Source organism: Agelaius phoeniceus, chromosome 5 (genome assembly GCF_051311805.1).
Source record: "Agelaius phoeniceus isolate bAgePho1 chromosome 5, bAgePho1.hap1, whole genome shotgun sequence".
In the NCBI taxonomy this organism is placed as follows: domain Eukaryota; kingdom Metazoa; phylum Chordata; class Aves; order Passeriformes; family Icteridae; genus Agelaius; species Agelaius phoeniceus.
Window position 1 is genome coordinate 39,948,266 of NC_135269.1, and position 19,576 is coordinate 39,967,841.

At 39.8% G+C, this 19,576-nt stretch overlaps 1 protein-coding gene across 18 annotated transcripts in view; it reads left to right on the forward strand.

Moving 5' to 3' along the window:
- GRIP1 (glutamate receptor interacting protein 1) overlaps nucleotides 1-19,576 on the forward strand; it is a 307,874-nt gene that overhangs the window by 286,448 nt on the left and 1,850 nt on the right. For 11 of the 18 annotated variants that reach the window (XM_077178851.1, XM_077178852.1, XM_077178855.1 and 8 more), the window contains 9 exons: nucleotides 41-185; nucleotides 1,230-1,369; nucleotides 1,538-1,726; nucleotides 4,357-4,510; nucleotides 6,337-6,537; nucleotides 8,935-9,046; nucleotides 9,191-9,235; nucleotides 11,645-11,878; nucleotides 18,396-18,542. In XM_077178851.1, the coding sequence (XP_077034966.1) occupies nucleotides 41-185; nucleotides 1,230-1,369; nucleotides 1,538-1,726; nucleotides 4,357-4,510; nucleotides 6,337-6,537; nucleotides 8,935-9,046; nucleotides 9,191-9,235; nucleotides 11,645-11,878; nucleotides 18,396-18,542 (1,367 nt within the window). Of the gene's footprint in view, nucleotides 1-40; nucleotides 186-1,229; nucleotides 1,370-1,537; nucleotides 1,727-4,356; nucleotides 4,511-6,336; nucleotides 6,538-7,323; nucleotides 7,365-8,934; nucleotides 9,236-11,644; nucleotides 11,879-18,395; nucleotides 18,543-19,576 lie in introns of those variants that run through there. The other 7 variants (XM_077178860.1, XM_077178861.1, XM_077178849.1 and 4 more) reach the window with 4 other exon arrangements.

Here is a 19,576-nt window from a genome sequence, read left to right on the forward strand (position 1 = left end):
TCATAAGAAACCAATTGCATCCCTTTGGCATTTATTGCAGATGAACAGGAGAGCTCTGGAGCAATTATTTATACTGTTGAGCTCAAGCGCTATGGTGGGCCTCTTGGAATCACAATCTCTGGTACTGAAGAGCCCTTTGATCCCATAATCATTTCCAGCCTTACAAAAGGAGGATTAGCTGAAAGGTAAGTTGGAAAGAAAATTATTTTTAATATCTCTCCATCAAAATAGAGGTTTGTTTTGTTTACCTAAAAACCCTGATTTTCCTGGGTTAGCAATGGATTTTTTTATAATTCTCCAAATCTCAGTTCCTAATCTTTTTGCTGTTGTTTTTTGATCATTGCCAAGCTCCAGGAGCATGAGCAGGATGTACATATGATACAAGGTAGAGGATTGTGGATTATTAAAGATCACCAAGGAAAACCTAATCAATCAAACTGAGCAGTTTGAGTCACAGGAACATTTTAGCAGTCTTCTAAAACCAATAGGGTTGTATAATACAATAAATAAAGAAAGCACTTCATGTGTGCAAGTTTATCTGAACTCATCATACACTTATCTGCTACTGCATCTGCATGTGCTCTTACATACACCATAGGAGGTGTTATCAGAGGAGCAGAAATGCTCCTCATGGTAAGTGATAGATAGAGAAGAATGAAAATGATCAGGATTTCTGTCACCTGTCATTTCTCAGATTGGATGAGTCATTGAAATTTGGTGGTTTCACCTTTGGTGGTGGTTTCAGAGAGAAGGTTCAGCACACAAAACATGATACTGTGCACAGCCAGAACCATTTACACAAAAATAATTTATTTTCTTTTCTTGATTGACCCATCCTGAAGGCCAGGTTTGTGAAATAGCTGGTTGCTTGCTTACACTGCTTTTTCTAATGTTATGAGACTTCTAGAAACTTGACTCATTTTAGGATTTACTAAGCTGAGATTGCTCTTGAGCAGGTGGGCTGCAGTGAGTTTCATCCACAGGTGATTAACTCAACTGTCACAGTAACACAGAAATCCACATCATGCCTCAGCTCTGCTATTGTCACTACAACAAAGGTGACTTGCTTTAAGCATTTCTAACAAAAGAATTACTCTGTGACACAGCAATAAAAGCAAAATAAAAGAAAGAAAGGGAGATGAGATTTTAATGCTCCAAAATGCAAAGAAATTGCCTTTGTTGCCTTTTACACTCTATTCTCAATGTTTTATTTCTCTCTCTTATTGTAGGACTGGGGCAATTCACATAGGAGACAGAATCCTAGCAATAAATAGTAGCAGTCTGAAAGGAAAACCTTTGAGTGAAGCCATTCATTTGTTACAGATGGCAGGAGAAACTGTCACCTTGAAAATCAAGAAGCAAACAGATGGTGAGTGGGGCCAAGGGTACCATCCATGGTCCTTAATGCACGTGTTACTGCAGATTAACAAGCATTCAGCCATCCATGGAAAAGCTTAGTGTCAGGAGTAAAAACCAGATTCTCAGAACTGCAGTAAAGCAAGGATCAACACCTTTTTTTTTATATAATCCTATTCAGCTACCAGTCCCAAGAAATTTTCTGTGCCTGTGGGTCACGTGAGTGAGCTGAGTGATGCTGAAGATGAAAGCTCCGCTGCACAGAAATCTGGCAAGCTCTCAGACATCTATTCCACTACAGTCCCAAGTGTGGACAGTGCAGTGGAGTCCTGGGATGGCTCTGCTATTGATACCAGCTTTGGAAATCAAGGTACTGTCAAAAATACAATCGACATTTAAGGCAGGAATTATTGCCTTCATGGTTGACCTTCCTTTGCCCTAAGCAGAACTTTTTTATCCGTACTAACTTTTAACCCTGTACTTTATAATGTGCTGCTGTCTCATTATGACCACACATCTCGGCAGGCAGCATGATTTCTTGCACTTGGCTGGCCTCAGATTCCTTCTTTCATGAGGATGTGATGTGTTACAAAGCATTTATCAATACATTAACAGGCTTTTGTTAGCTTTACTGACATCTGAATAGCTCGGTCCATAGCTCATCCACAACTAAATGAGTTTATCCTTCAAGTACAGATCAATGCAAGGCGCAGAACACTCTGGAGATGTTCAAGAATTTGATGCCCATATTCATTAATTTTTAAATGACAACAGATTTATTATAAACTGCTCAAGGGCAACATTAGTCATTGCCTATAATTTGTAAATCTTTTGCTTCTTCCTCATTCCTGCAGAATTAACACCTAACTCTCAGCTGTCAAAAAGAATCTTTCCATTTAAAGACATGATTTTCGATAATGATATTTTTTCACCTCTCTCTGACTATTGTTTTATATAGGATTTTCAAATAATTTCAGTTTGTAACACATGTTTATTTAGGCAGTGAAGGATATAGACATCTTGTAATATTCTTGATAACAAGAAAAGTAACTTACGCACAACTTCAGTGTTTTATTTAACTCTTTTTAAAATGTTTCTTCCCATAGTAAAGCATGTATTCCCATTACCTGGGAGGTATTTGGACAGATAGATCCTTACTTCAAATAACTTTTCCACTGGAGTTGGAATTTGGATGAATTTGATCCCTTTCCTTAACTGTGTTGGTCAGTTTACCAAAATAAGTTATATTAGATTTTCTTCTGGTATTTTTGATAGTTCTAAGGAGAACTATTGCTGAATAAGTGCCAGGATGGCAATTCTCATTTTCTGGATGAATTGAATGTATTTGGAGCAAATTGTTCAGCTGTGGAAAGGACTGAGGCCCAGAATGCTTTCCAAAGTCCTGATTATTTGGATTCTGTGCCAAAGCTGAACCAGTACCTCAAGGCAGTTTTTTTTTTAACTCCCTTGAAAAAATCAGCCCAGACTTGGCTGCATACATGGCACCTCTGCTAAATAGCCTGAGTGCAACCAGATTTGTGCCTTTATTCCTTGGTGTTGTGGTGGCCCCCATTTCTATAAAAGTTCATTCTGTCTTGACCCATCAAGCTGAGTTTGGCTTTGCTCCAAACCCTTCTTGGCAATAAGCACAGACTAAGCAAGTTGAGGAGTTTGAGGGATGGTTCTGCAGCACCAGATAATACTTTATCCTATTAATTACCAATTTAATGCTGGAGAGCTGTCTTTTCTCTCCTTGAATTAATACCCCATTTTGTACCTTTGTCTTATGTGTCTGTTTTACTAATCCGGAGCCTTCCCCACAGAGCAGTCACATTTCCCAACCAACACCTTTCCTAGAATCTGGGACTGTGTTAATATCTGCCAGTTTGCTGGAAAATGCTCACAGCTCTGTAGGTACACAGCATTTCAGGGAGACAGGTCTAGACTGATTTATGGAAGTAAATTACCCTCTTTAGAGGGGGGGGAGCAGTGATAATAATAACACTTCCTAATCCAATATGCACAATATGCACATCAAAAAACACCAACTTTTTTAGTGTACAGAACTAAAAAAGTAATATATCAAGGTGCAGTATATTACATATATATGTTATATATGTGTGTGCATGTATAGATACATACATACATGCATGCATGCAGACATATATAGTGTATATATTATGTATATCATTTCCACCATAATGGATTTTGCTTACTAGATCAGCATCAGCTTGTGACCCATTGATCCATGTGTTCTTCTTGATGCATCACTTGGAAACTGCTTCCTACATGGAATTCAAATTACACCTGATTTCAGTTAAAGTACTATTGAAGTAATACCTGCTTTGCTAGTATGATAAAAGCACCCAGAAATAAACTCTGCAGGTCTAAAAGCCATGTGATGCCACTTACACAGCCTTGAGACACTTAGAAATGGGTGATAGAGATGGTGTATATTGGTCCTGGGAATGTGTGCCCATTGTAAGACAGGTCTTTCCTGAGCTCTCAGAGCCCTAGCAAAAGGGCACGAGAAAAGCCAAGTTCATGGGATTTTTTAATGCATCTTTGGAAACTTTTTTCAATGCATGTGAAGCAGTTTTCTTAATAAGTTAGCTTTAATTTTGGGCGTGGTGCATATGACCATGTTAACACATATTTAACACATCCATAACATGTGATTTATTCACTACTGTTCAACCTAGGATGTTGAATTGGAAATTGATAAATTGTGGCAGTATCTAGAACTAAATATAGAAGCAGCTGAGACATAAACAGTAGGAGAACAGTGTTAGATGTATTTAAGATTTTGCTTTCAGTGGACTTTCATAAGAGAAACTCTAGAGCATACCTAATTCCAGACATAGTCTAGGTCAAATAACCTGGCTACAGAAAAAAATAACAATGACAAATTCACCAGTTCTTGAGAAGCCAGCTTCAGAGGTGTGCTTTCCTGTCACTTCAGCATATGCATTGCTGCAAATTAATAATTCATCTTTTTAGGACACACCTATCCTGCTTCAGGCTACAACTTCAATGCCTACGAGTGGAGGAGTCCCAAGCAGGGCAGTTTGTCCCCTCCGGGCAAAGCACGGAATCACCCGTTCCATGAGCCGGGGCTGAGCGATGACGAGTGGGACCGACCTGCAGCAAGCACGTGAGTTCCAGAGCAGGGCCTGTTCTCTGCCCTGCAGCTGCAGCAGTGCCTCAAAAATGAACAACACTAGCTGTCTGGAAGGAAATTATGTTTTTCTAATGAAGTTATAGCAGCTCTTCCTTTGAATATGAGACACAGTATACTTAATGTAACTTACTGGGATGGATTAGTGGTCTTTATGGAGGATTATGATGCCAACACCAAGACCTATATTTATTTCAAGTTACTTCAGCCTATAAAACACAGCATTTATCCCTTAAGAATAAACAAACAAAAAAATTAGGGCATTTCCCTGGGCAAGTTTCATAAAAAAATCTGATCTGTTTTCCACTCCACAAAAATAAACCTACAGATAATGTGGCTGAAGACAACTGGTGTGTTAATCTTTTGTCTTCTATGAAGATTCATTTTGGTGTTAATCTTTTGTCTTCTATGAAGATTCATTTTGGTTTGGGCAAAGAAGCACAAATTAGTCTTCTTCCATAAATGCTTGAGACATTCACATTCAGTAGGAGTGATACAGTAGGAGTAAAAAGTGATCCAGGTACAAATGTCTTGTCCAAACTATTGGTATTTTGCCATGCATTTATTTCTTCTCTCCTGAGAAGTAAATCTCATTTTCAGTTAATTTCTCTGCAGACAAAAGCATTTCCTGAGGGAAAAAAAAATTTACTTCACAATTCCTGGAGATAGTTGAAAGACCCAAAAATCTATCTTCTGTTCTAAGTTTTCTTTTCTTTTGGATTTGTTAGTGGATCCACTGCAGAGGCTTGGGTAATTTCTGCCAATGAGCAGTTCTTCCTCAGATGTGGGAAGACAGGCATCACAGTAAAAGAGATTTCTGTGCTCTTTGCACCCACCCTCAGGATCTGCAGGCATGCATGTCCTTCATGAGAAATACACTTTCTTGGTGTGCCAGCACAGCTAGCCTGAAATCCCAGTCTGTGAAAAATTCAAGTTTAGTATCAAAAAAAACCCTTCCTGGTGCCTGTATAAACACACTGGGTAAGGAAATCCATGAGGTCCAGTCTGTAAGCTTTGAAATACAAATCAAGGCAAAGATTAGATAATGCTTTCAGAATCTGAATGACAGACCCTCTGATACAGCCCATGGCTTTGTGGCATTTTGTCTGGAGACAAGCCTGGCAAGATGGCAGCTAAGATATGAGCAAGTGTGAATTCCCAGTCCATATCCAGCTCCTTTGGTCCCTACTGCAGAAGCACACTGGCAGCTTTCATAGGCTAGTAGTGGACAGTGTTTGATAAAGGAAATTAGATAGTTTTCTTCATATTGCCCATTCTTGGTAGCCTAATATTTTTAGTTTAATAGGGTCTTTTATCCACAGTTACAGCCCATATTTTGTTTCTCAAATGAGATGCAGCCATGATTCCAGAACACCTACTGTTTTGCAGCTATGTAAGTAATGGGCTGAAAAAGTTGATGAGCAGTGAATCAGGGAGCTGGATTGTAAAATACAGAATCTTCTAAATGAAAAGCATGTGTTCTATTACCATTTTAAAGCACTGTTCAGCAGAAAGTATGCACATTAAAGAGTCTTGTTCTGCTTGTCAATGTGACTTACACCTGAGAGATACAGTACACATTAAAATAATGATCACTTTAATGCTGTATCTGTAAAATGGATGGTGCCACATCTGATGGTGTTGCTATCCCAAGTGCTGGAGTGTTTGAGAAGGCTATGTCTGCTCTCCAAGCCTGTTACAGGAATCCTCAGAAAAAGCACCACTTTTCTTGTAGTTCTAGCTAAACAACTTCTCTCCCTCTAGCTGTAGAAAGTAATTTTTTCTTGCCTTTTTTTGTGTAGCACAGCTTCCAAGAATATGTGGCAACAGAAGGAGACTGAGACATTGGGAGAGAATCAAGAAAACCATGTAAAGCAAACATCTGTAGAAAGATCAGGTGGAGAGAGCATCAGGAGCCTGAAGAAAGAGGGAAAGATGTGGAAAGGTGCCTCTGGAGGGCAAAGGAAAGGTGGGGGACAGCTGGAAGAGTGGAATACTTCCAGGTAGGAAACCAAAAAGTGCAGAGAATTAAGATCCAGCTGGGCTGAGGCAGAGGTGGGGGCCAGGGGGTGTGAAAAGACAAGGGAAGAAAGGAAAATCATTTGAAATGAGAAAAACAGGGTAAAAGCAGAAAACACTGCATTAACTTGCTGTTGATTGACAGAGGAATTTCAGTGGGCAAGCAAATGAAACCAGAGAGCTTAAACCACTCTCTAGCCTGGTGTCTACCTATCACTGGCAGGTAGAACAAGTCTGTTACAGTTCCTGCTCCAGAGAAAATGTTTAACACATTAAAACATCAATGCTTACAGGAATGAGTCTGCCAGATCCAAGAACCTCCTGATTAAGAAAACTAAAAAACACAAAGATTTTGTCCCTCATATGGGAGTGAGAACCAAATCAGATACCCATGTCTTCATTATCTGTCCTACTGCCTTTCCTTCAGTCTTTTTATGTATCTATTTCTGACAGCTCTTTAAAAAAGCGTCAGAAAACCAAATGTGTTCATTATGGATCAAACAATATTTCATATGTTTTAAAATCAATCCCTCAGGTTTTAGATAAAAAAGACATCTAGGTAAATTATTTTGGTACCTCTTCTGGTTTTTTGGTGTAGTAGCTCAGCTACAAATTACTCATGTGGCTGTAATGAAGATGCAAAAGTTGAGATTTCACACACCAGGAGACAAGACTCAGAGAAAAAGCACAAGAGGAGAGGAGAGCTGAAAAAGAAATTGCTTCCACTAAGAAGTCCAGACATAGAAGCATCATGATTTTCTATTTCACAGAAGTCAGAGAAGAAATGGACCTCCAGTTCTAGGAAATCCAGGTTTTTCTGTCGCAGACAATTGCCTCAAATTATCCTGTTCATTAGCTTAAGTTCCATTTGATATCATTAATGTGCAATATAACAAGAGATATTGTAATGGATAAATTAATCTATATTCAAAATTGGCAATTAAAAGAACTACATAGATTTATGGGAAAAGCTCATTTCAGAAGTCAAGGATCTTTCTAAAATCATGTTTTAAATACTTTCTTGTCTTGCCTGGGAGGAATTGCATCTGTGATCTGAGTAGGTATTCTTGCCATTGCTGTATCTATTGCAATATCTTAGAAGAGACACTGATGCTAGGTGGAGAATCATTGCAATAAGAGATTGAAATGGCTGACCATTGTCTGCTTAACTGATTGTAGCTGTAAGAAAGCATCTCTGAGGCAGAGTATCATGTGTGTGAAGCATTCAAGCTGTCCTCCCTTGTGCTGGGCAATTCTCCTATTTAAAAGCTATTCTGTAAACACAATTACATTCACGCTATTCTCAGTAATACATTGTTTGTCAAGCAAGGCCTCAGATGCTTCCATAATAGTGTTTGCTCTGTTTATGTGCTGGTTAAGCACCACTAGCTGCAGTCCATGGGCAGCTGCTCCAAAGTAACAGCTTGCTGCCACCAAAAGGGCAAATTGTCACTTTCCTTCCTCATCCTTCTTCCCCTGTGCCTTTCACATAATCAGCCCTCTCCCATGCAGCAGCTCTGATGCTTGTGTGAACCTTTATTGAGCTGCTTCCCCTTGCTAAGGTAGAAACCCCTCCTGCTTCCCTCCCTGTATACACACATACACTGTAAAGGTGTTGCTTTGGGCTGTGTCACCGCAGCCCAGAGTGGAGGTTTTTATCAGACCTCACTTGGGGTAGCTGAGCAGCTACCCTAAGCATCACTGTTACCAACATCTGCTCAAGAGTGCTTTTAATAAGGCTTTGGGTGCATTTATGAAGCACCAGAGACCTAAGTTTCCATGCAAGACAGTGGCATCCCTGAAAGTTTCTCTGTGTTTATGTATGAAATGATTGGAGCAGTTTCTATTATGGCGATCAGGTGGGCTTAAATTGATAAATGCAGCTTAGGCTGAAGGAATCAGGTAAAAAGCACCACCAAGCCTCTTTTGGAAAATGTTGTTTGCAAAAAAAAAAAAAACAAGGACTCTTTCCATATTGCCTGGGAGAAGTCTGTGAGGTTGAAAGGTTTTATTGCAAATATTTGTTGCACGGAGCAGCTCCGCACACAGCTACTGGTTAATTCATTAATTTTCATAGGGAGGTCCCAGTTTCAATCCAGTAAAAATGTGTATTGAATTGTTCTTGGAATCCATTTATCTCCTTACTGAACAACTCGCTGCTCAGACCCTGCCAGCTGCTAGTGACTGCCAGGTTATGAGAAGGCTTGTCTGTCATGTGCTCTGCATGTCCATCCAGCCTCTCCTGGGCAGCCACTCTTCCCCACTCTCCTGCATAACCTTGTGTCATTCAAGTTGCAGTCTGTGGCAAGGCACGTGTGTAATATATATTTTTAGAGGGGGGGAAAAGTCCACATTTTTTTAACTTCTCATTGTAAATCTAGCTTCACAGGTACCCATGATAACACCGAGGCTGACCAGGAGGAAAATTTCTGGTCTCAGGCTCTGGAGGATTTAGAGACCTGTGGCCAGTCAGGAATTCTGAGGGAACTAGAGGTAGAACAATCTTAACCTTTCTTTCCAATTATAGAGAAATATAATGGTTTTGGTTTGGTTTACATTCATTTTATTTTCTCCTTTTTTCTTTTACGTTGCACTAATCACACCAATTCATTTAAAAGCTTTAACCCCTCTCCACAGGACAAGGCTGACAGGCGTCTGTGTTTGAGAAACATGACTCTCTTGGTACCTACCCTTTACCTTTATATTTTTGCTTGTGCAGCTGCCTCCCCTGCCCCTAACCAGAGCTGTTTTCTTTTGTGCAATGCAACCAAAATTCTATGAACATGTTCACCCCAGTGCTTTTGACTTGCAGCTTCTGCTGTGCATTACCATCGATGCTGTCTGTACAGGCAGCAAATGGCACAGAACTTCTAAGTGGGCATAACCTTCCTGCAGCAATACATTCCACTCGCTGACAGATGCTTCATGCAGCTTTTCTTAGCATGTTGTAGGTTGTCTTTTAAATTGAAACTTAATTTGATTAAGATGAACATAAAAGAAAATCAGCTTCTCAAAATGTTCACCTATAATCGTACCACTCTGAAAGAAAAAGAAGCTGCCAATGTGAGAAATGTTCATTATGCAGCAATTTCTTCACCATGTAACAAATTTCCATATTTCATCCTTGAGTTTATTACAAATCTAACCATGCTTTGTGTTAGATTGTGCTGAGGGCATCGGGGGAAGAAAACAGAGACAGAGTAACTTGGGAGTGTTTAATTGTCTAATCACCTTTTCTCTAAGTTATCTAATCAGAACAATTAAGCATTGTACTGGCAATTAAAGCTACAGAATGAAAGGTCCTAAAATATTTTCTTTTATGTTCTTTTAAATTCCTGGAGCTGCAAAACTGGCAGAATCTCATTTTCATTTTTATGTTATATAAAGTCCTTTAGCAGCCAGGAGGAATGTGAATGGCATAACTGGGTGAAAGTTTTTCAGTTCAGATTAATTTACTTCCTCAGATTTATGGCTTTTGTATTGCATGTTCGGGTAGCAAAATGTGATTCTCATATATTTGTTATTGAAAACCAGAGAAATATAGGAGAAAATGTTATCCTGGTTTAATTCCATAGTTAGATATGGTTTAGTACTGCAGGCTTCTCTTGCAGTTTTCAGTATTCAGAGCATAATAAAAGGATATGAAAATAGATAATTCCAAAAGAGAAATAGGTCATCCGTGCTGACCAGAATTCAGTTATTTCAACACACTGAATTTTCCTCAGCCTTTCAGGAAAGTGAAATTCAGAGCTGTAGATGCACCATTTATAGCATCGCCTCGTTGCACAACGCCCAGCTCTGAAAAGAAAGCCAGACTCATTCAGTGTGACAGGATGCTGAGAGTGGCCATGTCTCCACTTTATGAAGTGCCATGGCGTAGTCAAGGACTCCTTATCATTTTTCATTTCAAGGTCTCCAGCCAAAGAGCAAAGAAGGCTGTTGTTTGCCAAGTCCTCTGGCTGCTTTTGCTCCATCAGGCAGTAATATCAGTCATTACTGAGCACAAAAGAGTGTTATGACTACCATCCATTATCTTATAGTGAAAGTAGTGATTCAGCTGTGAGAAGGAAGGGTGACAGACATGCTCACCAGAGTTATAGGCAAACATTTATTTGTCTGTTTTGCCCTTATTTTTTACTTCTGCCATTCAGGCAAGCTGTCTGCATCCAGTCCCAGTCAGAGTTCAGGTTATGGCCTTTAAATTTCCCTTTCCAGTTGTTCATCAGAAGAGATAATAAATAGGAAATTCAGCACACCCTGTCCCCACAGTGGCCATGCCAAAGTGGATATGCCTCCCATTCCCTAGAGCAGAAAATCTTTCCCAAGGGTGAAGGCTCATTGCTGTGCATGGATTCTTTTAAAGTTCAGTCTGTTCCACACAGTGGGCGAGGTGACTCCCATCATCATCTTTCATGATTTCATGTATTCTTGCATCTAAAACAAAAGGCTTTTACTGAGATTAAAACCAGCAGTGAGACCAGGGCCAGTATTAGTGCTGAGCTGAGGCAGCCACTCTTGCAGTGTGCATGTCATGCAAAGTTTCTTTCCAGGCAGTGAGCTCACCTGCACTGAGATTTCCCTGAGCTTGGGTAGAGCCAGGCACTCTGCCCATGCTGCCTCTAGAGCTACCTACAGATTCTGCTGGCTCACATATTTTTACCTTGCACACACAGTGTGAATTGTAAATGCCTTCCTGTAGTTCCAATTCCAACAAATGCAATTATGCCACAACTTAGATGTTGTTTTACTGATGTGTAAAATATTTTTAAAGTAAGCAATTGCACTACATACTCTTCAGTCTGCCAAGGGACTGGCTTACAAGCACAGCAGTTCTGGTGCTCAGTATTTTAGTTTGAAATGCCATCTGAAAACTTTTGCCCATAGGGTTCATATATTGTTATTGTGTTTTGTTGTGGTCTTTATTTTATAGTGACTTGCAAGCAGATTGAACATCTGTCCTCTTGCCTTTTGCTGTGCCCTGAGTGATTGTGTTCTGACAAAGAATAGAGGTGTTTTTCCTACTGCTATGAATTAACCACTTACTTAACCCACATTCTCTGTTACAAATTAACCTGTTCATTAATGCTCTAGGCCACAATCATGTCAGGAAGTACAATGAGTTTGAATCAGGAGAACCCACAACCACGTAACCAGCTGGGAAGACAAGCCAGCTTCCAGGAAAGAAGTACTGTAAGGCCACATTACAGTCAAGCTACTCGTAGCAACACATTGCCATCAGATGTGGGGAGAAAGTCCATGGTTCTGAGAAAATTTAAGCAAGAAATGAAAGAAATCATGTCACCAACTCCTGTGGAGTTACACAAGGTCTGTAATTTTTTTTCTGACAGCTTTGAAATAATATATTCAGCACAAGAACTCTAATTATATGGCAACACAGTAAGCACTTTTTATAATGACTCCACAGATGTAATTTGGGGGCCATGCATATTAGTTCTTACAAACACATTAATGATAGATCCTTGTGGGGGAAAACAAATGAATAAGATGCATCCTTGTCTACTATTTCATTTTACAATAAATCCTCAAAAGGCACTGCTCTTTTGACAGGAGCATCCACTGGTAATTTGAATTGACAGGACCAATAACTCTTCTCCACAAAATGTGTTCATTAAGAAAGCAAAGTTTAATTTCTAGAAAATACATTTCTTCAGGAAATTACTCAGGAGGGTTTGGGGCTCCCATAGGTCCTTTTTTAAATTAACACTCGTTTTGAATCAAATACAAGGAATTCAATGTACATCATATAGAACGTTATTTCAGATTAGGTGTTGCTTCTTTTTTCTTTATAATTCCTTTGCTCTAAAAAGGATAAATTATCTTCAGACTATGCAGCTTTTCACTGCTCAAGATGGTTGGAATCGCTCAGTGATATGGAGGTGGCACTGCATTCCTAGCAAGGACTGGATAAAGGATGTTTGGATATGCACAGAAAACACCTGACCACTTTAGCTCTCAAGTCCAGTGAGGTCATAAGAGCAACCAGTTTCCAAAACTTTGAGGGACATTATAATGCTGTTCTCCCAGATGGGAATGAGCATCCCATTTCCTGCACCCACCTTCCTCTTAAAGGTCTGAGATCTTTCCAGAGAGGAGGCAGAACACAGGGATATTTCATTAATATGTCACCTGGTCATTCTCAGTAGATCTGGGTTGGTTTCTAAGCCCTGTGGATTCGCCTGAGTTTAGTCTGTAGTTCAGTTGAGTTCAGCAGCGTGAGGACTTGCTGAGCGTGGGCTAAATGAATGTTTATAGAAGGTAGTAGAGAATTGATCTCATATATGGTAAATTAAGTCATTGGCAATGTATATGATCAATAAGGATGTGTTGGGATAGTTTTAAGCTATTCCTATTTCCAGCTTGATGTGATCAGTGGAGTTAGGTACTGTGCTCAGTTTTTCTGAGTGGTGAATAAATGTGAAATATAAAACCAAAGTATGCCAGTAGGCATTTCACAGTGTGCTCACATTCAACAAAGGCACAGCTCTGGATTACAAAGCCAGCCTTCCATGTTAAAATAAATCATTACCTGGAAAGGAGTCCTGAGGTTTCTGTTAATGAGTCAGTGGTATTCTGTGATAGTAACTAGCTGTTGAGTCCTGGGCAGTACAAATAACCTGTCCATGAGCTTTCTCTTGCTTCAGCTGACTGTTTTTAAGATTGCTTTGACCTTCCCTTGGAGTAATTTCCAGATTTTGTTCAGACAATATACCCACTTTTCCCCTGTCGGCTGAAGTGATGCTGAGTTTGTTTTTACTGTCTGTTCTGTCACCCAGAGAAGAGTCATTTCCTCTCTAAAAAATCTAAACGTTGAACCTGTACCAAGGATTTTCCAAATCCTTACAGTCATTCAAGAAAAATAGAAACTAGTGACTGGATCTTATGCTCTGATTCCCCAAAGTGAGGTTGTACTCCTGTGACACATGCAGGTTAGCCCAGGCAGCATGGACTGCTTTTTACCTGAGCAAGTTCTCACTTGTTAGTTTTCTTACTGGTTCTTGTGTAGCAGTGTGCCTGCTACTTTCTCTCATGTATTCATGTTCATTTTTGTATTAGACCTCTAGTTTAATACCCTGTTCCTTTGGACAGCTTATTCAACCAGAGTTTTCCAAAAGAGCTGCAGTGCCATAGAAATTACTTCACTGTCAGAGAAATGCCTTGGTTGAAGTACTTTTCATGTATCCTCTTGCTGGCAATGTGTTCTGCCCTCTGCAGGCAAATGTCTTAATTAGCTGGGCCACTGAAAAATAGGAAGACTTGGAAAAATGTGATGGTGTGGGCAGTTCTGAGATACAAGCTAAGACACACCTTGTCTAAGACCTCCCTTGGCAGATTCTCAGCACGTACTTGGCTGCGTGCTGCTGAGCTGTGCCAGTCTCTGGGCAGGGCAGGGGCCACTGTCCTGTGTCACTGTGAGGAGTCTGCATCCCTGCTGTGCCCGCAGGTCAGAGCTCACTTTGCAGCAAAGTGACCTGAATTCTTCACTGCTCCTTCTTTCTGCATTGCATTCACCAGCTGTGCTCTTGAACTGTCTGTGTCCTGAGGAAAATAGGATTGAGATAAGTGTCCTACTAATCTCTTCAAACATTCGTTCTAGATGGTTTAATAACATTTAATTTAGCTGGATAGTGTATTGCTATATCAGTACCCAAATTTAATGAATGCCTTTAATGATTTAATCTACTTAGATAATAATATAGATTAATATTTTTCTAAAAATCATAGCAGACCATTTTTTAGAAGTTTCATAGAGCACACTTTCCTCTGAGAGCAAAAATATGCACTAGGATCAGATAATTTTTCAATATTATTATTACAAGTAGTCATTAACCTAAAATTACAGTCAGTTAAAATATCTCAATAGCTGATCTGTGCAAGATGTATGAATTTAAATTAAGCATTTTCCCATAGACTTGAGAGGGAGAAGAGGCATAGGCACAGACTTAAAATGTATAAGCTTGTGTTTTAAATTTGTAACTATTTAATTGCTTATGAAATATGAATTGAATTTCCAAATCCACTTTCTTTTTCCCTTAGGCTCCTGATGTAAATTTAAAAGTCTAATAAATCACCCAAATGGAGATTTCACTATTGAGATCAGACCTTCCAAAGAGTTGTGATCAGCAGTACAGATAAACCAGCATGAGTTAGGTGTTGTGTGAATTGTCTGCAGTTTTATTCCTTTCAGAGAGGGTGGCTGCAAGTCAAGATGAGGAACCTGTGGTAGGGCTTTGTCCATACCCATTATTGAGTAGAAATTGAGTATTTCAGATAGCAATGCTTTTATCAGAGATAGAAAAATGATAGAAAAATGCTTTTTTTCAGATAGAAAAATGCTTTTATCAGAGATTCTCTTGGAAGAACATATATAATATATTTTACCCTGGGAAGAATTAGCCCGAAAATTCTAACCTCTAATACAAAAGAAAGTTGTCTGCAGATGCCTTCCATCTGAAAAATGTGACAGCTGTCAAACATGCAACAAAGTTAAATTGCTACCTCATCCCTGAAGCAAGCATAAGTTTCTTTAAGTTCCAAGCTCCTGTTAAGCACAGCAAAAGTCAAGAGAAGATAGCCATAAGGGAAGCAGGCTGTAAAAATCTAGGATCTGTATATCTGAAGAACCACAAGCTTCAGGAAATATTTTGAAATGTGTAAATTGTGATTGATAAAACGAATTGGGATGATCATTCCCAATGCCCCTCCTTGTCCCCTGCCTTGCCCACTCCATTGCAGTCTCTTCCCATTGACTCTCTAGAGCAAAGCCCCTCTTTCATGCCCTTTGTAATTTGAAATGCTCCATTTTTTGTCTCACAAGGTGGGCATGAAGTAGCACATGCATTGTTACAGACAAGATCCAGGTTAAGGTGTGCTAATGTGTCATGGCTCTTCCTAGGGATGTCTAGAGCTGGATTTGTGTGTGTGCTGTTTGCTGATAGATCACTCACTGAAAGCAGGGAAAAAAGCAACTCTGGCGTAGAACATATGAATGGGGACCACCATCCCTGGTGAGCTATTCTCCACTCCAGTTTGGCTCTGAGAAGGTCTTGACTGTAATAGTGTCCAGTATGGGATCTGAAACTTAAAGAAAGATGTTGACCATATGGACAGGATCCAGAGAAAAATAAGCCTTATTTCACATCACTGCAGAGAAAGACAGAGTAATGTGATCTTGTTTTCTGTGGATAGCAACAGGCTTAAGCCTCAGCAAGGGTGTTTTAGTTTAGACCCAAGGGAAACATCTGAATGACTAGAAGGGATTACTTTATAATAGACTGTGGAATCTTGATCACTGGAGATTTGAACATGTGGGGCAGATAAATGTATCTCTGAAATGCCTTAGGTGCAGTTGATCCTGTCTTAGGACAAGAATGAAGTCTAGATGATTTCAGAGAGCCCCCTCTTTCATGTGCTTTTGTTGTTCATCTGGGGCTGGATCCAGCTCCATTTGACTCCAGTGCCTGAAGAAGGGGAAAAGAAAAGGAGTAAGTGGAAAAGGGAAGTTCCTTTTAAAAAACATGCCCCCTGTGGTGCTAGAACAGGACAGAGTATTTCAAGTCTTCTTGTCTTAGGCATTGCATCCCATTTTTACATGAAATTTTCAAGGCTCCTTTAAGAAGCAGTTGACTTGAAGAACTTCTGTCTTTTATGATGATGAGGATAAAAAAGTTACTTTGCTAGAAGAGAATTTGGGTCTTAGTCCAGAGCTAGTTATTTTTAATTTCTGCAGGAAGTGCATACAAATCTGTCAGTAAAATATATCTCCCTGCTTTTTTTTTTTTTTTTAGTCTTGCAGAATGGTGGTCTTACAGCATTTTTGTAGCAGCTTCAAACACACTCTTCGTTAAAGCCATGTTAAACATGCTGTGATATCACCAACAAAAGCCTCTGTTCATAGCAAATTATTAGAATTTCCCTAGAGTCCTGCTGATAATAGCATCTGTTGATACAAATTAAAATCATTCTATGATTAATTACTGTGAATTTGCAGATAGGTTTTTCAGTAGCTAGAATGCCCATTGACTCCTAAAGTTCATGCAGGGATGGAGGACATATGACAGATCCAGCAAGAAGTTATCTTGGAGGAGGATGGGGGAAAAGAAGGCAAGAAACTTAAATTCCACAGTCCCTGCAAAGTATGAAATGACACCTCATACCAAAAAATGTCCCTGGCAGGAAGAAAACCTTTAGCCTAAGGGGACTTTAGGTGTGGCTTTCTGCTTTGCAGGGCTGTTCAGGGGGACAAAAACAAGGGAAGAGGATGAGCTGGGGTAGAAGTAAGGGATGAACATCACATGGGGGTGTTTGTGCTCCCCACGGCACAAGGCTCTGATGTTTTCACAGCAGCCCCACAATGCACCATCCACGTTACAGAGAAAATGGTGCTACTGCTTCAGCCACTGCCCTTGTATCCAGCTGCTCTCAACTGCTGCCCAGCACAGCTACCAAACCTGCCAGGGAGTGTGATTTCATTCTGGTCAAAGCAGGGCTGATACAGCCCTAAACCCAGGTCAAGAAAAATGCAGTGAGCAGGAAAGCAACCCAAATCCTTTACTCCTGTTTTGAGAGAGCCTGGTCTGTTCTGGCAGTCCTTTTCATACTGGCAATTTAAACAGGAGCTCAGCAGCTTTCTGAAGGCAGCACCAGCCAGTGCTGTGCCCCAGCACTGCTGTGCCTTGGCATCCTTCTGTGAAACACTGACCATGTCCTCGGCCTGCTTTGAGCAGGACACTGAACTAGAGACTTTCCTAAGTCCCCTTCAATTCAAATGATTCTGCAATTCAGAAACATCAGGAAGGAATTCAGTGGCTGGTGCACACACAAGGATGCAACACATGGGACATTATTTGTACCAAGTCATTATAAAATTTTGGAACAGTTAATGTCACTTTTATCAGCCAAGGTATGATAAAATCAGTGCATTTTGAATTAAAGGTGATACATGCTACAGCCCTAAAAACACGGGTTTGACTGTGCAACTGTAACTCTGCACAGTGGCACACCACTCACATAATTTACTTGCATGGGTCAGCACCCCTGATATGAGGGAGGACCAAGAAAATATAAAAACCTAAAAAATGCATGCCACTTACCCACAAAGAAGTCTCTATCTTTTTCTGTCAAATAGCTAAATTCACAAAACTATCTGTGAGGACTTATCTTCTGAATAACTGAAAAGCCTTCTCCTAATGGTTTTACCTTCTGTTTCCTGCTTTTTAATGACCACCTCCTGCTTATGTAACTGTAAGAACACTGCCTGCAAGCTCTTTCAGAAGGAGTCTTATGTGTACTTCCTTACAAGATTGCATTATAACTCTTATACTGAGCACTTCTGAGGTTAGGCTCTACAGGGCAGACCACTGCCTGGCCCAAACCAGGCAGTCTAGAGCTTAAACTGACAATAGTCTTTATTCCCTTGATTGCAAGACACAACACTAATTGTTTGATTGAGGCCAGATCTTTGTACTTGAAGCAAAACTAAGCCATATCTTGTACTCAGATGCTGGCAGCTAGAGAATAGAGAGACAAAACACTAAGAAAAGGTGGCTAAATACCACAAATTTCCAGCTGACAAGCAGAAGTGAAAAGGGCTGTTTATTTACAGAAGAATAAGGTGGCTTCTGAGAATATTAACATAATGTCAAAATGGCGACAACTTTAATACTGTAAGTACCAAACAGTAGGTAAGTGATCTCTCTAATGTGAAAAAAAAAAAAAAAATAAAAATCACCAAAACCATCCTAGGAAGAAAACCTGCTTCATGCTTGTAGAAATGGGGGGATAAGTGTTTTTTCTTTCTCATCACATCACCTCTCCTCCACAGGTAACTTTGTACAAGGACTCTGATGGAGAAGACTTTGGGTTCAGTGTCTCAGATGGTTTATTGGAAAAAGGAGTGTATGTTAAAAACATTCGACCAGCTGGCCCTGGTGATCTGGGAGGTTTAAAACCATATGACAGACTCCTACAGGTAATGTTTCTGGCACTGTGCAGGTCTAGCATGAAGGGACATGACATACAGATCACTTTGTAAAAAGGTTTATAACCACACTGGGGGTATCTGGGTATGTGTCTTTGGAGATGTGATTGTAGAAAATTGCACTTTTGCAGTTTTGTTACTTGGAGTGGCCCTGCAATCCACATTGCTTATTATATTTTAAATAATGAGCACCACTGTTTGTTTGTATTTCTGCTGGGAAGGGATGTGTGTAGGGGGATCAGGAAGGACAAGTGACCATAACTGCTCTGCACCACAGGCTGTGCTGTGTAGATTTCTGAGATTTCTTTTCTTGGCAAGAAAAGGCAGCACTTCGTGGAGCTTTGGACTTTTATGCAGTGGCACTAAAGCTGGATTTTCCTGTGCAGTCAAGTTTATAGCAACAAACTCTTTCAGAATGCTAGGTATTTTAGAACTCCAAAGGAGACATACAAATGCTCACTAGGAAGCTGCAATTTCCCACAGCATTTCCAGACAGATTTTTCTTTCTTGCTTTTCTTGATACAGACCTGATAATTATTTCTGTGTTTAATCCAAGTGTTGACTGACATAGTTGGAATAATGTAATACTTAGCACCACACTTATCACAGTGCCAAGTTGGCCTGTAAATATTTCCCAACTAGCCCAATAAAATACTTTACATAAATTTATATATATTAGGTAAAACCAGAGAAGACCTGAACTGAAATTACAGATGTGTTCTACTGCATTTAAATTGACGAACACCATGAAAGACAGAAAAACTATGTCCTGTTAAATGTCATTATTGGAGTGAGCATTGTGAAAGCTGGCAACAGCCAGCACCAGTGTAAATATCCCCACTTCTGCTACACTCTCTTTAAAAGTGAGTAGAAAACTTAATTGATGTCTTCAGACCAGACATCACAGTTAAAAAGTCTTATACTGGGCGATTCTCTACTTGGAATAGTTAAATCATGCTCCATAGTCTCAAGGATAAATTGTTTCTCTTGTGATCTCTTTTTTTTTTCCTAAAATGGTAACAAAA